The following is a 16,923-nucleotide window of genomic DNA, read 5'->3' as shown; positions in this document are numbered from 1 at the left end:
GATTATGAAATCATGTCAGCCCCGCATATATTGCGCGGAAATCGGCAATTTATGCGGCGAAAGTGCAGCGTATTTGAAAAAAATGCGGCCCCGCATAAATGTGCGGACTTTGGCTGATTATGCGTTGAATTATGCGATCGCATAAATGCGTTTTTCTGGAGGGACTGAATACACTTCGAAGGAGCGAGTGAGATAATGTACAATAACAACACCTCTCTTGAATATAATGGCTGCTACAATTATGAAAACGGTACATAAAAAATAAGTTTGTACCTGTTCTAATTAAGATGGTATGAAGTTTATATTCTTCTGCGTTTGGAAAGATGAACAAGATTAAAGTTTGGTTTCTGAGTGCTAATGGTTACTTCACACACACAGAACCGTCTGATCGTCAGGTCGTCGTTAGAAACTGCCTCTCTTCAGAACTACAGTACTTCGTTATAATGCTGCTCTTTCTCTCATTTTACATAAAAATGCAACTTCTGAATATTTCCATTTCTGACTGATTTAAACATTAGCAGAGATTAAACCTCCTGTCTCTTTTCTTTCTTGCAGATTATCATGTTAGTCTTAGCCTGGCATCTAGAAGCAGCAAATATGGGGTTCTTCACAAAAGACGAGTGGCTCAGGGGAATGACGTTATTACAGTAAGACCACTTTACTTTTCTCCCTTTCAGGTTTCTGTTGCTTGTTTTTAATAAAAGGAAGAAGAAGTCAGATTATTGATTATCCCATCACATAAGAACTACAGGCGTCGTATAAGCAGATGCACAGTGTAGTGCTTTGTTTAAGCTGTATGTATCTATACCTTTTTATTCTGCTGACTGTGAACTAACTCTCTGTCTGTGTGTGTGTGTCTGTGTGTGTGTCTGTGTGTGTGTCCTTCACCAACCTGCAGGTGTGACTGCACAGAGCGGTTACAGAGCAAACTGGATTACCTGCGCAATGAGCTGAATGACACTGTAGCCTTCAAAAACATCTACAGATATGCTTTTGACTTCGCCAGAGTGAGTTTTTTTTCTTAGTTTTTTGTTTAAAGAGTAGCTTAACAACCCTGTAGCTTTATGCTGACCTCTAGTGGTTCAGTGTGTAAGTGCACTCTGGATTTGTTTCTGGATTTGGAGTCAGAGGATCTAAATCTTTGTGTGTTTGTGTGTTTGTCATCAGGATAAGGACCAGAGGAGTTTGGATATGGATACAGCTAAATCCATGCTGGCCTTGCTGCTGGGGAGAACATGGCCTCTCTTCCCAGTCTTCCACCAGTTCCTGGAGGTGTGTGTGTGTGTGTGTGAGTGTGTCACCTGTAGTTTATCTTAGCCCTCACCTCCTCTCTCTGTTACTTCCTGTCTGACCCCACCTCCCATGTGTCTCTCCTACAGCAGTCCAAGTACAAGGGGATGAATAAGGACCAGTGGTATAACGTTCTGGAGTTCAGCAGGACCATCAACACAGACCTCAGTAACTATGATGAAGACGGAGCTTGTGAGTATATTAGCAGCTGCAGCTCAGTGCTGCGGCTTTAGTGGAAACTTGTGCAACAACTACAAAACAAACCAACGTGAAACCAAGAACAAATAATGCAAAATAAAAGTTTGTTTTTAACACTTCAGTTCTGTTGAACAGCACTTTTAGCTCGCTGCACCGTGTGCAAGAAAACACATGAAGTCAGAACGGTTGAACGTGAATAAACGTATTTACTTTGCAAGTAATTCAGGCACTCTGACTTTGACTTCATATCCTTTGTCCTTTAAATTGCCAGGCTTAAAGCTTTCATACTGGTCTTTTTAAAGACGTATTTAACCTGTTGAAACCTGCAAACTCTTTTTAGTAACTCCCATCTAGCAGAGCTACAAACCTGCTCACCACTATCCGCCCTCTCTCTGTTACTGAATGAAACCACGCTGATACAGCACAGATTTGTGGGTAATGTAGCGTAAATCAAAAAGCTCAACCGTTTACATAAAGTATAAATCCAGCTATAGTGACAACTTGTCCAGCTTGTTACTGTTTGTTGTGGCCGTTTCCACTCGCGGATGCAGAGAAATCTCTCGGTGTCGCCTCTCATTCAGCAGAGCAAGGGTTATGTGACCCTGGATGATGTAACACCGCTAATATGATAGCTTCCTCCATTTAGACTCTCCAGTCCCTCAAAGGTCAGGTCTGCCACGACCGTTTACAGACTCAAAGAAACGATTGCAAGCTGATTCAAGTACTGAAATACTTATCAGTATTAGTACAGAATAACAATCTGGAACAAAGCACTGATGCATTGTGGTTAAAGGTAATTTATTTCACGTGAATCTGAATGAGAGTTAACATTTATTATGTAAGCCTGTTTCCATCATGTGATTGGATCATTACTATTACATGCCACTACTCCATACTTATACCTAAACTTACACTTTATACTTGTATTAGTTACATTATGTAGATATTTTTAAAGATTCTTTAAAGTTGTTCTGATCTCCACGGAAAGTGCAGGAGCTCCTATAAACATTATTGATGTCCTTGTTTTGTCTGCAGGGCCAGTGCTGCTAGACGAGTTTGTGGAATGGCAGAAAACTTGGTCGTCATCGTAGCAGACGACGTCGCAACACCAAAAAGGAGAAAGAGGGAGAGAAAACAAAACCCACAAACACAGGAAGAATCTCTTTATCGTTTCAGAAAAAAGGAAAACTGCAGATCTAACCAACACCTTGATAGACTCAAACCATTGTCACACACAAACCCAAACCTATATGGACTACAGAATCATCCATGTGGACTCTGGGTACACACACATCCCATCAGAGATCGTCTCTGTGCATCGTCAGCCAACTGTGGTCAAGAAGCCTTTCTCTCACTGAGTAGACTTTTTATAGTGGTAATTTGGAGAAAAGGAAATGTGGGGGGAAGTTCTTAAAATAAGAATACAAACAAAAAAAATGAACTGAGAGAGAAGAGCTGTGGAATTTACGTTTTCTGGATAATTATTTTTTTTCCCAATTTTTGTCTTGTTTGTAGATGTTTTCACAGTAATAAAAAGGAAATGAAAGTATAACAGACTCATTCTTAATAATTGGTAGAACTTCTAGGTTTTATTCACCAAAAACTTTATACAGACAGACATGTATCACAGTAGTTTGTAATGCAAGCAGTAACTGGGCTTCTACAATAGACACAATACACTGAGAGGTATTTGTCGAGTGGAGATCACACATCATCATGAAGTGCCAGCTGCTGGATTATAACACTGAATGTCACTGAAACCTGACATTATGAGTGCTAATCGATAAAAGGGCAAAAAACACAAGTAAACAATCCTGATGGAACCAATGTTTGTATCCCAAAAATGCTATATTTATATCAACAATATTACATAGTACATACTTAATGATTACAATGTTTCAGAGAGTATTTTTAAAAGCAAAGGTATAGGTAGTAAATGGAAGCATTAAAGAAGGTGGGAGGGGGGGCAGCATTAAAGCATTTAAATTAAACCTAAATTTAAAGTTTGTTTTATTTAGAAGATTTTCACTGCTTTACCTTGTCTGCAAATACAATTACTGTTTTTGCCAAAGGAGTAATGGTGGAACAATACAAGGCTTCAGTCTGAAGATGAAACATTTTTATGTATTAATCACTTTTTATTACCAACTGGCGACTGGGTGGAAACCTAACTTCTGACAGTGAGTGGACTGTTCTGTGTTTCTGTGTAGGGCGGTGCTCAGCAGTTACTTCCTGATGTCTCTGTGGTTCTCGGCCCTCAAGCCCATCGGTTCCCACTGCGACCGCTCTGTCGTGGTGTGGTCATTATAATGTCCACCCTCTATAATATCTCTTAAATCTTCATGTGGAAGTGTGGCCTCTCCTCTGTACCCTCCCTCCCGGTCTCTCTCGTGTCCAGTGGCCCTGCTGAGGCGGCAGCCATGATGGCGTTGAGGCGTGTGAGAGAGACGGAGCGCTGTTTGAGTCTGGGGGCTGGGCGTGGCGCCTCGGGGGCAGGAAGGTGGCAGTACCGCTGGCCGTCCTCGTCATACTGGTACAGACGAATGACACGGCTGCGACGGCCCCGGCTGGGTGCTGCTTCTCCTCCTCCTCCTTCTGTGATGCCGTTTTTCATTGCGTCCTCCTGTTTACTGCCTGTCTCATCGTCTTCACTGCAAATGTCTGTCTCTCCATCTTCCTCTCTTTTCTTCTTTTCTCCATCATCTCCCTCTTTCTCCTCCTCCCTCTTCTCATCTTTCCCTTCCTCCTTGTTGCATTCCGCCTCCTCACTTCCTCTCCTCTCCTCTACTTCCTCCTTGCTCTCCTGTTCACCTGTCTCCTCCACCTCTTTCTCCTGTCTCCATTCCTTCGTTTCCTCTTTCCTCTCTCTTCCATCTTTCTCCTCTCCTTTCTCACTGCACTCCTCTTCATCTGTTTCAGATTTACTCCCTTCATCTTCTCCTAATGTCTCCTCTGCTTCCCCATCACACCCTTTATTCCCCTCCTCCAGACTTCTACCTGCCACTACCTCCTCCTCCCGCTCTTCCACCTTTCTCTCCTCTTCTTTCATGTAGTCACATCCCTCCAGATAGGCAGTGGTTTCCTGCTCCTCCTGTCGTTTATTCCTGAAGCTCCTCTGAGGTTTGGCAGGAGGCGATGAGGTTGTCGATGAAATTGTCGTCTCCATGTTTACAGAGTTGTCGTCCCACACCTGTTCCGCCTCAAAAGCCTGGTCGTCGTACGTGGGTGGGATGGTTGTCATGTTGACCTCAGAGGCGTGTTCAGGTGTGTCAGTTTGACATCGTTGTTTCCATGGTGATCGCAACCTGGTAGAGACTGCCCCTAAACACCTAAGAGGAAAATGTAGTGGAAGTAATATTTACACAAGATATCTGCTATTCAGTATACAGGAATATTAGATTTTATTAATCTGATGACAGGATGAATATAAGCTGGGATGTGAGGGCCCTGAACACACCTGAGAACGTGAGTCCTGGTCAGAGCTCCAGCGCTGAAGCCAAACACAAACGTCAGCAGCACTGATGCCGCCACAGCTCCTGCAAACTCCCCATCTGAGACTCCTGCCTGCCTCTCCTCCTCAGACCCAACATCCCTCCTGGACCTGGACCTGGACTCACAGCTGCCGCGTTGCTCATATCTACTGTGTTCTGGGTTCTTGTGGTCGTTATGACCAACATGGAGCTGGTACGGCCACAGTGTAGTTCCCTCTGTGTGCTGCAGGAGGCAGTAGTAGAGGCCACTGTGGAGAATGCTGGTGTTGGGGACCACCAGGCTCCCGTCATGGTGCATAAAGACAGGGTCCAGCTCACTGTGGAAACCAGGGGTCTGAAGGTCTCCAAAGGGGGTGTGCCAGTACTGGACCACACCTACAAATAAAAGCGGAGGAGCAGTTAGAGGGGGGAATTATAGAGCTGGATGTGTATGCTGATTGAATTAAAGGAACAGTGTGTTGGGTGACAAATTCAATGAAAAGATAAAGATATTTTGTGTTAGGGAAGCCGAGAATGCCGTGCTTATAGTTAGTTTTTTAAATGTGTTATTCGGAGATTCTTGAGTAAATTTATCTTGTTATCTCGAGAAAACAAAAGGTACATTTTTCAAGATAATCTGATAATTTTTCTTTGAAAAGGACTTTATTTTCCACATTAAGGGAAAATAAAATAAAATAAAGGGAGAAACTACATCTAAAGAAAAAAAATAGAGAAAACTTAATAAGTAAGTAATAAAAAAAAAAAAATATTCAAAGGGACTCATCTGACTTACATAAGAGTGTCTATGAGAGATAAAATATGGAGAATATTTTATCAAAGCTTTACATTGACCAGAACTTCCTTGATCTGCTGATCAGAAGATGTCTGAAAGGCGTATTTCCAGTTTCTAGTTGGCATTTCTCACCATAATTGGATTAATCTGAATTTCATAAACATTACACATTGGAAACGAGCGTTCTCAGGACTCCTTGTGAAGCAGTATTGATACTGAGTGAAAAAGCTAATAGCTCAGATGTGAAGGCAGGACTCCATACTGATCCTCTTTACTGACCTGCGTTCTTTCCGTCACCACAGTTTAAAGTCAGCACTACCTCTGGATGACCTTTGACCATGCAGGTCGGTGCGACGGTAATAGCTGCTCTTTCAGGGTTCGCTGAGCAAGCCAGAAAAGCTGTGAATGTTAACCACCTGGTTAACATTTTGAACCTGCACAGGAAATAAGAGTCAGCTGTGTTTTTATGGTTCAAGTGCAGTAAATGAGTCTGTGAGTCACAGCAGGACTGGTGACAACAATAAACAATATTCTTATATTACTAAACAGTTAACAGATTAAATTAAAATGCGTTACAACATGCAAACCCTGCTCATATCAACCTCATTTCCAGCAAACATAGCTCTGTTAAAAACCCACTACTACTGGCTCAAAAAGCTGTCAAAATTAGAGAAAGTGGAACATCTAGCAGCTAAAGAGACAGATACTTTTCTCACTAGAGATCCAACAGAGGTAAAAGGAGAGTGAATATTAAACCTACTTTCATCAGTTTCACACAAACACATCTCTAAATGAATACTAATGATGCTCTGTGGTTGTTGGATGTGTAATCAGATAATTGTTTGCTAACATATTTGCCTGTTTTTACCACTTAATAAGCCCTTAATATGTTTGTTCAGCTGTCCTCAAGTGGCCAAAAAATCATGGACTAACAATAGTGGACTAACAATAGTGGACTATCAGGTGACAACAAGCTGTCAGGCCTGTCACTGTTGGAAGGGAGTGAAACTATCATTTTATATAAAAATGTATGTTTAAAATGTCAAATTCACTTTAAAGGTTTTATTCAACATTCACTGCCACTGAATGTTGCACTAGAGCACCAGCGTTTTAGACCAAAACAAATCGGTGCTACAGCCGCCAGACTTCATTAACAGGAACCATTACCACTGCAGGCTTCAGATTGTTAACAGCCTAATATCAACTTATTGCTCGCACCAGATGCAGCCATCATAACATTGTAAATTAATCAAAACTAGACAGAAACACAATAAAACTCAACAAAACCATCTTTGTTCGTCTTTTCACTGTTCCAACAATCACCATTTCTGGTTCTGACAAAATGAATCCTTATTTCTGAGTAAAGCGACAGCCGTTGCAGTTCCTCATGGAGGGACTCGCATGCCCGAACTGTCCCGGCTCTATAAACAATGAACAGAACAACACAGAGAGTGTGACGTCATCTTCTGTTCAGGACACCAGGACTTCACTATATCTTTACATAGCAAATAGTTGTTTGTTGCTATATTAATCTTAAAATCTTGTATATTTAACCTTTAATTTCAGCTGTTTAAATTCTAAGATTGTCACTTAGCGAAACACTCCTGCAGAGTTTCACAAGTCATGCTCACACAGAACAGCACCCACATATACAAAGCAGTATGACGAGCAGAACATTGTGGTTCTGAAAACATTGGACCGGTATTGTTAATCTGTTCACAGTGGAAACAAAAAGCCTTTAAACTTACAGCTTTGCCATTTAATGTATGAGATTTGTGCTAAAGTAACAGAGAAGTCAGCTGCATCCTTTATATGTGGACGCTCAGTCAGAACCTATGTACAGTCTGAGTCGGTGATATTTACCTGTAACAGCCTGTAAACCTTCTGAATCCAGCCGAGTTTTCCTTTTCGTGTGTGAACACAACTTGTCTGATGGACGTGTTGGTGTTACATTCTCCTCTGGCAAGGTGTAAAGTGCAGTTTCTCACATGACGCTGTGGAAGTTCTCTCCTCTGATGATGTTAAAGATTAATCGCATCACAGAAGCAGTGGCAATTTTTTATAAAGCCACCTGCTACCGTACAGCAGCAGTTCTCAGTTGTTTAAGCTTGCAAACTGAAAGGTTACATATAGGAGACTTAGACCATTAATAAAGCAGCAAACAACTATTTGCTAGGTAAAGATATAGTGGAATAATGGCCTCTCGACCAGAGGATGAAGTCACACTCCCTCTGTGTGTGCTTTTCTACAAGCTGCTCTGTTAATTGTTTATATAGTATATAGTTATAGCAATGTAAGAAAAGCAGAATTCACAGTAACAAAGCATCCAAACCTAACTTCAAGGTAATACTGAGACAGGTAAAAACGTTGTCTGTGACATTTGTGGAAAAGATTTGTGAAAGTCAAGATTGAATGACCACATGAGAATCCACACAGGTGAGCAGACACCTGTGGAAAAAGATTCAGTCTGTTGTCAGCATTCAACACTCAAAAAATAATCAAGTCAATGATAAGAATGCACACAGGGGAGAAATTCATCCCAATCATGTGGGAAAAATGACAGAAATCAAAGTGACTTGAACGTCCACATGAGAACACACACAGGTGTGAACCTTTGTAACACCTGTGGGGAAAGATACTTAATGCATACAGTTTTGCAGTATCTGTGTACTTGAATGTAAAATGCTTTCAATAAAGATGATATGTCAATATCTTAGTGTAAAGGTTATTTATTACTGTATTACCTTAATTTCTGTTACCAACAGTATTTCTAACAGTTGTAATCTCCTAAATCTTTGTTTCACACTGAGGGGTGAATTCATAAAGAATAGCAATCTGCCCCATCTCAAGGCTCAATTCACCTAAAATATTACACTAATGATATTATATTGCTTTTATTGTGTTATTGTTTTGTGTTGTCCAATGTTCATCTGCAATTGTCTATAGCAGTGCCTGTAATATTTGTTGTGTAATGAGAAAAACAATACTTTACACTTAGATTAAAATGTTTGATTTGAAAGAGAACTTGTTGTTTTTATCTGTAAACCTCTGTTTGCTCTTTCATTTGTGTCTATCTTGCGGATGTCTCGTTGTTTTGGGATGCTTTCACTGTGCGCTCTCTCTTGTGCGTCTGGGTTCATGGTGAACTGTTTTCTCTCCGGTGCGTAACTGTTGTCTCCACTTCTCAGATAGTGTACTTGTGACCTCAGGTATCTCCTGTCTAAATGAATCTCCCGGAGCTGGTCAGGTTGGTGGTAACAACAGATTTATTCCACATCTGCATTTATAGTAAAGGACAACATTTAAGAATCATCTCGTATGGACAAACAGCGCATGCTCTCGCTGGAGCCTACAGAGGAGTGGAGGCGGGTACTTGGTCGGCTGCAGCTCCTCCTGTGAGTGTGTGCTTTTACTTTGAGTGTTGTTTCTGAACTCCAGCTGAAGATCTCCGCACATAAACCTGACAACAAAAGGGTTTAAAAAAACCGAAATCCTCCTTGGAGAAGAGAAACGGACGTTAAACCAAACATATTTCCAGGTAAAGTCTTAATTAGTTAGTTAAAGCAATTTTAGTGCTTCATCTGGAGTCTCCTGAAGTCTGCCAGGAAACTTCTCTTTCCAGCTGTTATTAAATGGTCTGCTTTCTTCAAAGAAGTTGAATAGTAGTGACATTTTCATCCACCTATATGCATGCACTGCAAAACCAGAATTGTTCAAACTGACTGCGTCAAACCTTTAAGTAAAACTAACTCAGTTTTGTGAGTTAAAAAATCATTCTTGATCAAGTAGCTTTAGTAAGAAAAAAAGTGACACTTGATTTTGTATTTGTAAAATGTACTTAATCCGAAATGTTTTTGTTGCTTAAAATTACTTGTAAAAGCTGCTTAATCAAGAATCTTTAATTAACTTACAAAACTGAGTTTTAGATAAAATGTAAAATTGTTTTGAGTTAAAATAATTTCCCGCTTTAATGTGAGGAGTTGGCCAGATTTTTGTAATTACCTGATCAAATTGGGTGTATCCCTTGCACAGAAACAGACCTCAAAATTAATTTTAGATATTGTTTGGAGACGATATAACGGTGGCAACTTGCAAGCAAAGTCATGGGCGTAATCCCCCCAAGAGGAAAAACACCCCCAAAAATGTCATAGAGCTCATACTTAAATAAACAGAAACACTGTTCTTTATTTTTGAATGATAGAAAACAAGTAACCCTTCTACAAACATAACTCTTTCTCTTCTGTCTTTTCAGTGCTCTCTCTCACCACAGAAAACAGAAAATACACCTTCACGACAAAGGTGCTGGATTATAAAGTGGTGGCACAACGTTGGTCATCACAAACAAAGCATTATTTATTAACATTTATTAATCAGATCATGTACAAAAACAGATGAATGATGAATACACACACAGCTGTGTGATTACTGTGGTTGTATCTCTAGGTAATATTTCCTGACCTGGAGGAGTTGGTCTGAATCCAGATGGACAAATCACAAAGGTAAAAGCAAAATATTTTAGTTGTGCCGACATACAGTTTCCTTCATGTGTTTGCTTTGCTGGTAATCTGGAGTCAAATGTGAGTTTCTGTTTGTCATCCTGTCACCAGACTGGTGGGATAGTTTATGTTCATACTATTGTGTGTGTGTGTGTGTGTGTGTGTGTGCATCATTTGGGAGTGTTCTTTTTTAAACAATATGTTTTTTGTTACAAGAAATGTACTGTAATGTAAGACAAGGATATCATACTAATTCTTATCCACACCACAATGTGAAGAGCATCAGGAGATTGTTCTTCTTCTTGGTAGCTCACCTGGTAGAGCACGCCCCCCATGTACTACGGCTGAGTCCTTACCATAGCAGCCTAGGTTTGATTCCAGTCATCAGGCTTTTGCTGCATGTGTCCCGTCTCCCTCTCTCCCCTCTTTTCCGCCTGTCTACATGTGTCCTATTCAATAAAGGCTAAAAGCCCCCAAAAAATCTTGCTCACGTTCGTTAGTTTATGTTCAGTTCATCGTTCACCAAAAACATGAGTACGTTCAATGAACGCATTCTTTTAACGCGTTCATGCACAACCCTGTCAGGGAGTTTTGATGTCTTTATGAAAATTGAGTGTGATTGTGTCTTTACAGCTACTGGAATTACGCAGCTCAAGATTCTTACAGTAAATAAAGGAGATGATGCAGTGATTTTCCTCCATATCCAATCTGATGCCACACAGTGTAAAAGTACCGGTTTGCTTGACCTTTGGCCTTTCATTCTTTCCACCACCAACAGATATATATATTTTTGAAGCTATGGTGTATCGATTCATATTTCCATTTCCTCTGATATTCAGGGTTCACTATTAACTTTTATGCTCAGAGTCCTGCAACTGTCCTGAATTCTACTTTCGACTGTCCCAGACTTAACAACCATTGTGGCAGACTTGGGTGTTTTTTTGTTCCTTTTACATAATATGTATATATCACATCGTTATTCTTTTAATCATTGGAAGAGTTACTGTTTCTTTTTTATTTCTAACTGTTCGAATAATAAAAAAAACTCCAATGCAAATGAAAACCTGTTTGACACTATGCAACCCACTACTGGGAGATTACATATTTGAGTTAAAAAAGTAACTATTTACATTTAGGCTAAACTATAGGAACCCTAATCCAGAGATCCGGGGAGAGAGAGTGAGATAGAAGCTTAAACGCACCTTGTTGTTTGCTAATAATGCATGAAGTGAAGGTTCTGCAGTTGAGTATAATGTTCTGGAGATGTTTTTTTCCGTAACCAAATTTATTGATCTTTTAGAACTGCATTGTTAACGATTAGATTGAAATCTTCTAGTATCTGTCTGAGGCCCCAGAGAAACACCAGAATTCTGTCTGTTTATGTTTTTTATAGCTGTCAAAATTAATGTGGTCTCTTTTATAACATTGTTAGCATGTAGACTGGTGTTATTAAACTAAAGCAGAGTTAAAAGAGCTGCTAGAAAAAAATAAGACTGCCACTAAGAGGTAAATAAGTTTTACTGACTTTGGTAATCGACAAGTTAATTGTGTGATCTTTTTATTAAACAGTAATAAAAGATTTTTCTCCTTTATGTAATTGTGTTAATGCATTTTGGTGCACAATGTACAAAAAGCCCTGATAAACCTGTCTGATGCTGTCGTTGCAGGGAGGTGGTGGTTCCGTTCGGGGGCCAGTCTTTCTCTGCACTGAGGATGCAGTTCCAGCGGTATGGGATCCTGTTTGAAGACCCTCTGTTCCCAGCGTCCAACCAGTCTCTGTTCTACCAGAAGAAACGCATCGGCAGAGTCACCTGGAAAAGGCCTAAGGTGAGAAAAAAGAATTGTTCTCTACATTGTCTGCTTTACAGGCAACCTCACTGTTTATCCCATTAGACAAACAACAACAGTGAAATACTGCAAAATACGAACATTCTACGGCCAACAAAGTGAAGAATAATCATACAACAGCTACTATTACTATTACTATTGCTGCACCACAGTGAATGCAATGCATATAAAGAAAGAGAGTTTACATGGACTGAATAAGGAGAGGAATGTATTGAATGTGTGTGTCTGCATGTGCACATGAATATATGTTTGCTCTTTGAACAAATATTTGATGAATCATTTGCAGAAAACTTCTCTATTAGTTAATGAGCAAAGCCAAATTGAATTTGTTTTGTTTCTTCGGTGTTTTTGTTGGAATTGGGACTACTGGGATTGTGGGACTGAAATATAAAATATTGCTCAGAACAGACCTGGAAAGTGTTCTGATCTAGTGACCTTTGGCTGGAAAGGTTTATTTGTTTCTTTAGTTTGTCTTGGTGTTTGTTTTAGACCTGATATTTCCAAATGCAACTGGACTGTTGGATTCTTTGTAGTCTTGGAAGTACTCAGAAACATAATACAGTTTATTTGAAAGAAAAAAAAAAGATTAACAGTGATTCAATCATCTTTATCCTTCTAGGAATTATGCAGCGACCCCCATCTGTTTGTGGACGGCATTAGTGCCCACGACCTGCACGCAAGGCAGCTGGGAAACTGCTGGTTCGTAGCCGCCTGCTGCAGTCTGGCCTCCAGAGAGGCACTATGGCAGAAGGTGAGACAAGAGACAGTTTCTATGTTTCATTGTCTCTTTTTACTGTGAAGTTGATTTTGTAATCTTGGCTTTGTTGTCTGGGTCCACATAACAGACAATACAGGATATTCTGAAGAGCAGGATCAGACCTGCTGTTGTTGTACCTTTTAATGAGTAATTGGGTGCCCGGTTAGCTCAGTCGGTAGAGCTGGCGACCCATATATGGAGTTGCTGCAGAGGCCTGGGTTCGAATTTGACCTGTGGCCCTTTGCTGCGTGTCATCCCCTCTCTCTCTACCCACCTTTCCTGTCTCTCTACAGCTGTCCTATCCAATAAAGCCATGAAAAGGCCAAAAAAATAACTAATAAACACCTAAAAAAAGAGTAATTGTTGTTGAAATGAAACCTGAGCTTAGAGAAGATGGTTACCAAACTCATTTTCTTTGTTGTTTTTCCAGGTGATTCCTGACTGGAAGGACCAGGAGTGGGATAAAGAAAAAAAAGAGTCCTACGCCGGGATCTTCCACTTCCGGTTCTGGCGGTTCGGTGAGTGGGTGGACGTGGTGATCGATGACCGGCTGCCCACGGTAAACGGAGAGCTGGTGTACTGTCACTCCACCGTCAAAAACATGTTCTGGAGCGCGCTGGTGGAGAAGGCCTACGCCAAGTAAGCACTTCCAGGGTTTATCTGTTGTGTGTGTGTCTATGGGTCTGTGTGTGTGTGTGTGTGTGTGTGTGTGTACTCAGTTCAGTTTTATCACCATGTGGAGAGTCTGGCACATTTACATAGTTGAACTTAAGTCCTCATGTTGATAGCCAATGCTTTTTTAATTGCAGGTGATAAATTTGATGCTGGACATAAAGGAAACAATCAGCATAAATAAAATGTATTCATTCAAATATCTGTATGTAATTACTAATGATTGCTTGTGTGTGTGTTTGTAGGATGTACGGCTGCTATGAGGCGCTGGACGAGGGCAACGTGGCCGACGCTCTCATGGATTTCACCGGGGGCGTGTCGGAGCCAATGGACTTGAGGGAGAAGATGTTCAAAGAAGATGAAGAGAAACGCGACAAGCTGTTTGATAGAGTCCTGAAAGTCCACAACAGAGGAGGCCTCATCAGCTGCTCCATCCGGGTTAGGAGAGGACGAACACAAACACAGATGAATGGATTTAGGAATGACTGAATGATTTAGAGACTGAACCAGTGTTGTTGTGTTGTTCCAGGCAACCAGTGCAGCAGACATGAAGGCCAGGCTGGACTGCGGGCTGGTGAAGGGCCGTGCATACACAGTAACCGACGTCCGCAGGGTGATCCTGGACCACAGCCTGCTGGCCTACTTCAAGTCAGACAAACTCACCATGATCCGGATGAGAACCCCCTGGGGACAGGGAGAGTGGAACGGGCCCTGGAGCGTCGGGTGAGGAAGAGGTGTGGAGGGAGGGAGGGAGTGAAAATTAAGTTTAATGTAATTTGTCTTTGGTGTTTTACGTCGGCCATCCATGTTTTATTATCAAAAGAAGACTACTGACTTTTGTCTGCCTGTTTGCAGCTCTGAAGAGTGGCAGAAGGTCAGTGAGAGTGAGGGTGAGAGGATCGTCTTCACTGTGCAGGATGATGGAGAGTTCTGGTGAGTTTTAGCTGTTTGTTGGAAACATGATGTGCCTGCACCCTCAGACATCTGTTGTTTGTTCATTCTCCATCTCTCAAGTGTTGATTTGTTAATTTAATAGATAATTTAATCAGTAATTTCTTAACATATACATATTTATACTTTTTTCTCTTTGTTTTCTATTTTCTTTCATCATAAATATCTCTGACAGTAAATTCCTGTTACTGTAAATAAACCATATTTTCTACTTATCCACGCCTCTTTCTCTCCTTTCTTGCAGGATGACATTTGATGACTTCATTGCTAACTTCACAGACATCATCCTGTGTCGTCTCATCAACACATCCGACCTGAGTTTCCGTAAGATCTGGGAGGAAGCCATGACGCATGGCTCCTGGCGCCAACACGACGACCAGCAAAAAAGGTTCAGAACCACTGGTTTAATCGTTAACAATAACAATTTTGTAAGATTATCACATATTTAAAGGACAAATCTTAATCTGTAAAGTATTTAGTAACTATAGTTGTCAAATAAATTGAAACTGCTTGGGTGAAAACTCTTGAAACTTTTAAAAATGTAAGTATGCTTTTTGTCCTGTACATGGGCGTCACAAATTGGCTAAGTTACACCCTCCAGAACCGACAGGTATGAAAATTGGCAGCACATCCTGCACCACCATCAGGCATCTTGGAGTTATCTTTGGTCAGGATGTGTCCCTCAACTCACACAGCAGCAAACTTCTAGGACTGCCTTTTTTAGGATTTATGTACTTATATACTGTCGTGGTCCACACGTGATACACTGGTGCATGACACCCCGACACACGCGGACTGCCAGGGCCCAATCTATGCTGCTTGCAGCTTTAATTTCACGTCTTTCTCTTTGTTTGAGTATTTTCTTTCATCATAAATATCTCTGATCATACAGTAAATGTATCCACCACTCTTTCGCTCCTTTCTTGCAGAATGAAATTTGATGACTTTATTGCTAACTTCAAAGACCTCACCCTGTGTCATCTCATCAACACATCCTACCAGATCATTCATAGGACCTGGGCGGAGGCATTCACGTGGGGCTCCTGGCACCGCCATGGCGACCCGCTTCTCAACCGAGCCGGCGGCTGCGCCAACCACAAACGCACCTTCCTCCAGAACCCACAGGTGTTATTTTCTCTTTTATTCAGAATGTTATTTGATGTTCAGCAAGAACTCAAGAAGAATAAGGAAACAACTGCAACAATATGTGTGTATTTAATTTCTGTGCTGTAGTACATGTTTGATGTGAAGCAGCCAGAGGACGAGGTTCTGATCTGTCTGCAGCAGAAAGACCGCAGAGCCAACCTGAGAAACGGACGAGGAAAGAACCTGCTTATTGGCTTCGACATACACAGGGTCAGCTCACCGTGTGTGTGTGTCTGTGTGTTTTCAAGATATAGATGTTACAATAAAATCCTTTCAACTCTAAGAGTAAACAAGACATTGTAACCTTCACGGATGTGAGATTTATTGCAGGTCTGTTGTGTTATAACCCTTTTACACCACAATTATGATGCATATGTGGTTTTTTAATCACAGTTAAACCCACCTAAAGTAGGCAATTGAAAGGAAAACAGTTTGTCGTGTATATAATGCACTACAAATTTAAATGTAGACAATATCGTAGTGTATTAATATATGCAAAGTTGTGTTGTTTGTAAAGTGCCAGTTTAAACACAATAGATAGACCAGATACTGTTAAGTCTCCAGCTATAGTTAGCATATAACACTCTGTGGAGGTTGGAGGTTATTCTGTAAGTCTGTAGGTAAAGGGAGGTAAAACTGCTGCTCTCTGTGTTCAGGTGGAGTTAAACAGGACCTACCGGATGCACGCCACCCAGCAGAAGGTTGGTGGGAGCGTCTACATCAACTCGAGGTCTGTGTTGTTACGAATCGACCTGAAAGAGGGGCGGTATGTCGTCATACCTACAACCTTTAAACGCGGCCAGGAGGGAGATTTCCTGCTCCGCATCTTCACAGACGTGCCCTCCGACTGCACGTAGGGACACACAGCGCTTGTTTCCATTGATCTGTTTTCACTCCAGCTGACAAATCAGATTATTTCTAAATGCTGGTTTTTACTCGATAATCTAGTGATTTTCACGAGATCACCTTCATTTATGTATTTATTGCTGTTTCTGATTATTTAATGTACTTTTAATGAATTGTCCAACACATCTGACTTGCTCCTAATAACCTGTCCACTGGGTAGCTACTTTTAGGTCTGAAGCAGGTTTTAGTTGAACTCTACCTGTTTTTTATGGATTTTAAAAGACACAGAAACATGTTTAGATGACAGCACAGTTTCTGAGGACACAGCGCTGGGCTTTAAGAGAACGTGATTTTGTTCCAGACTACAATGTTTAAACAAGAGCAAATACAAGTATAATTTTCCCTGTCTCTCTCCCTGTCTCTCTCTCTCTGTCTCTCTGTCTCTTTCCCTCTCTC

The 16,923-nt window shown here is 41.0% G+C and overlaps 3 protein-coding genes across 3 annotated transcripts; 2 read left to right on the top strand and 1 right to left on the bottom strand.

The window, feature by feature from the left end:
* Nucleotides 1–555: 555 nt before the first annotated feature.
* Nucleotides 556–3,037, top strand: dcun1d5 (DCN1, defective in cullin neddylation 1, domain containing 5 (S. cerevisiae); the record flags this gene model as incomplete). The annotated part of the gene is given in 5 exon segments (XM_035680587.1): nt 556–647; nt 899–1,007; nt 1,168–1,272; nt 1,380–1,482; nt 2,524–3,037. Coding segments are annotated over 5 exon segments (465 nt in total), but the record flags the coding sequence as incomplete, so codon positions are not given.
* A 783-nt stretch (nt 3,038–3,820) lies between these two features.
* On the bottom strand, nt 3,821–7,712 carry LOC118341396. The gene is made up of 5 exons (XM_035679642.1): nt 7,615–7,712; nt 6,031–6,185; nt 4,946–5,354; nt 4,258–4,817; nt 3,821–4,083 (listed from the first exon to the last, which is right to left on the bottom strand). Exons 2-5 carry the CDS (start codon nt 6,176–6,178, stop codon nt 3,821–3,823), a joined length of 1,380 nt encoding a protein of 459 aa, XP_035535535.1. The 5' UTR covers nt 6,179–6,185; nt 7,615–7,712.
* Nucleotides 7,713–9,053: 1,341 nt separating this feature from the next.
* Nucleotides 9,054–16,870, top strand: LOC118341654 (calpain-5-like). Its single transcript, XM_035679969.1, has 12 exons — nt 9,054–9,289; nt 10,195–10,250; nt 11,915–12,074; nt 12,715–12,846; nt 13,283–13,491; nt 13,770–13,962; nt 14,054–14,247; nt 14,380–14,457; nt 14,720–14,863; nt 15,405–15,600; nt 15,709–15,831; nt 16,278–16,870. The coding sequence occupies exons 2-12, from the start codon at nt 10,234–10,236 to the stop codon at nt 16,476–16,478; spliced, it is 1,647 nt and encodes a 548-aa protein (XP_035535862.1). The 5' UTR covers nt 9,054–9,289; nt 10,195–10,233; the 3' UTR covers nt 16,479–16,870.
* Nucleotides 16,871–16,923: the final 53 nt, after the last annotated feature.

The sequence above is a fragment of the Morone saxatilis genome, unplaced genomic scaffold (genome assembly GCF_004916995.1).
Source record: "Morone saxatilis isolate NCDOM2014 unplaced genomic scaffold, NCSU_SB_2.0 Contig8, whole genome shotgun sequence".
NCBI lineage: Eukaryota > Metazoa > Chordata > Actinopteri > Moronidae > Morone > Morone saxatilis.
The sequence above is the reverse complement of the archived record's forward strand: the minus strand, read 5'-3'. Positions and strand labels throughout refer to the sequence as shown.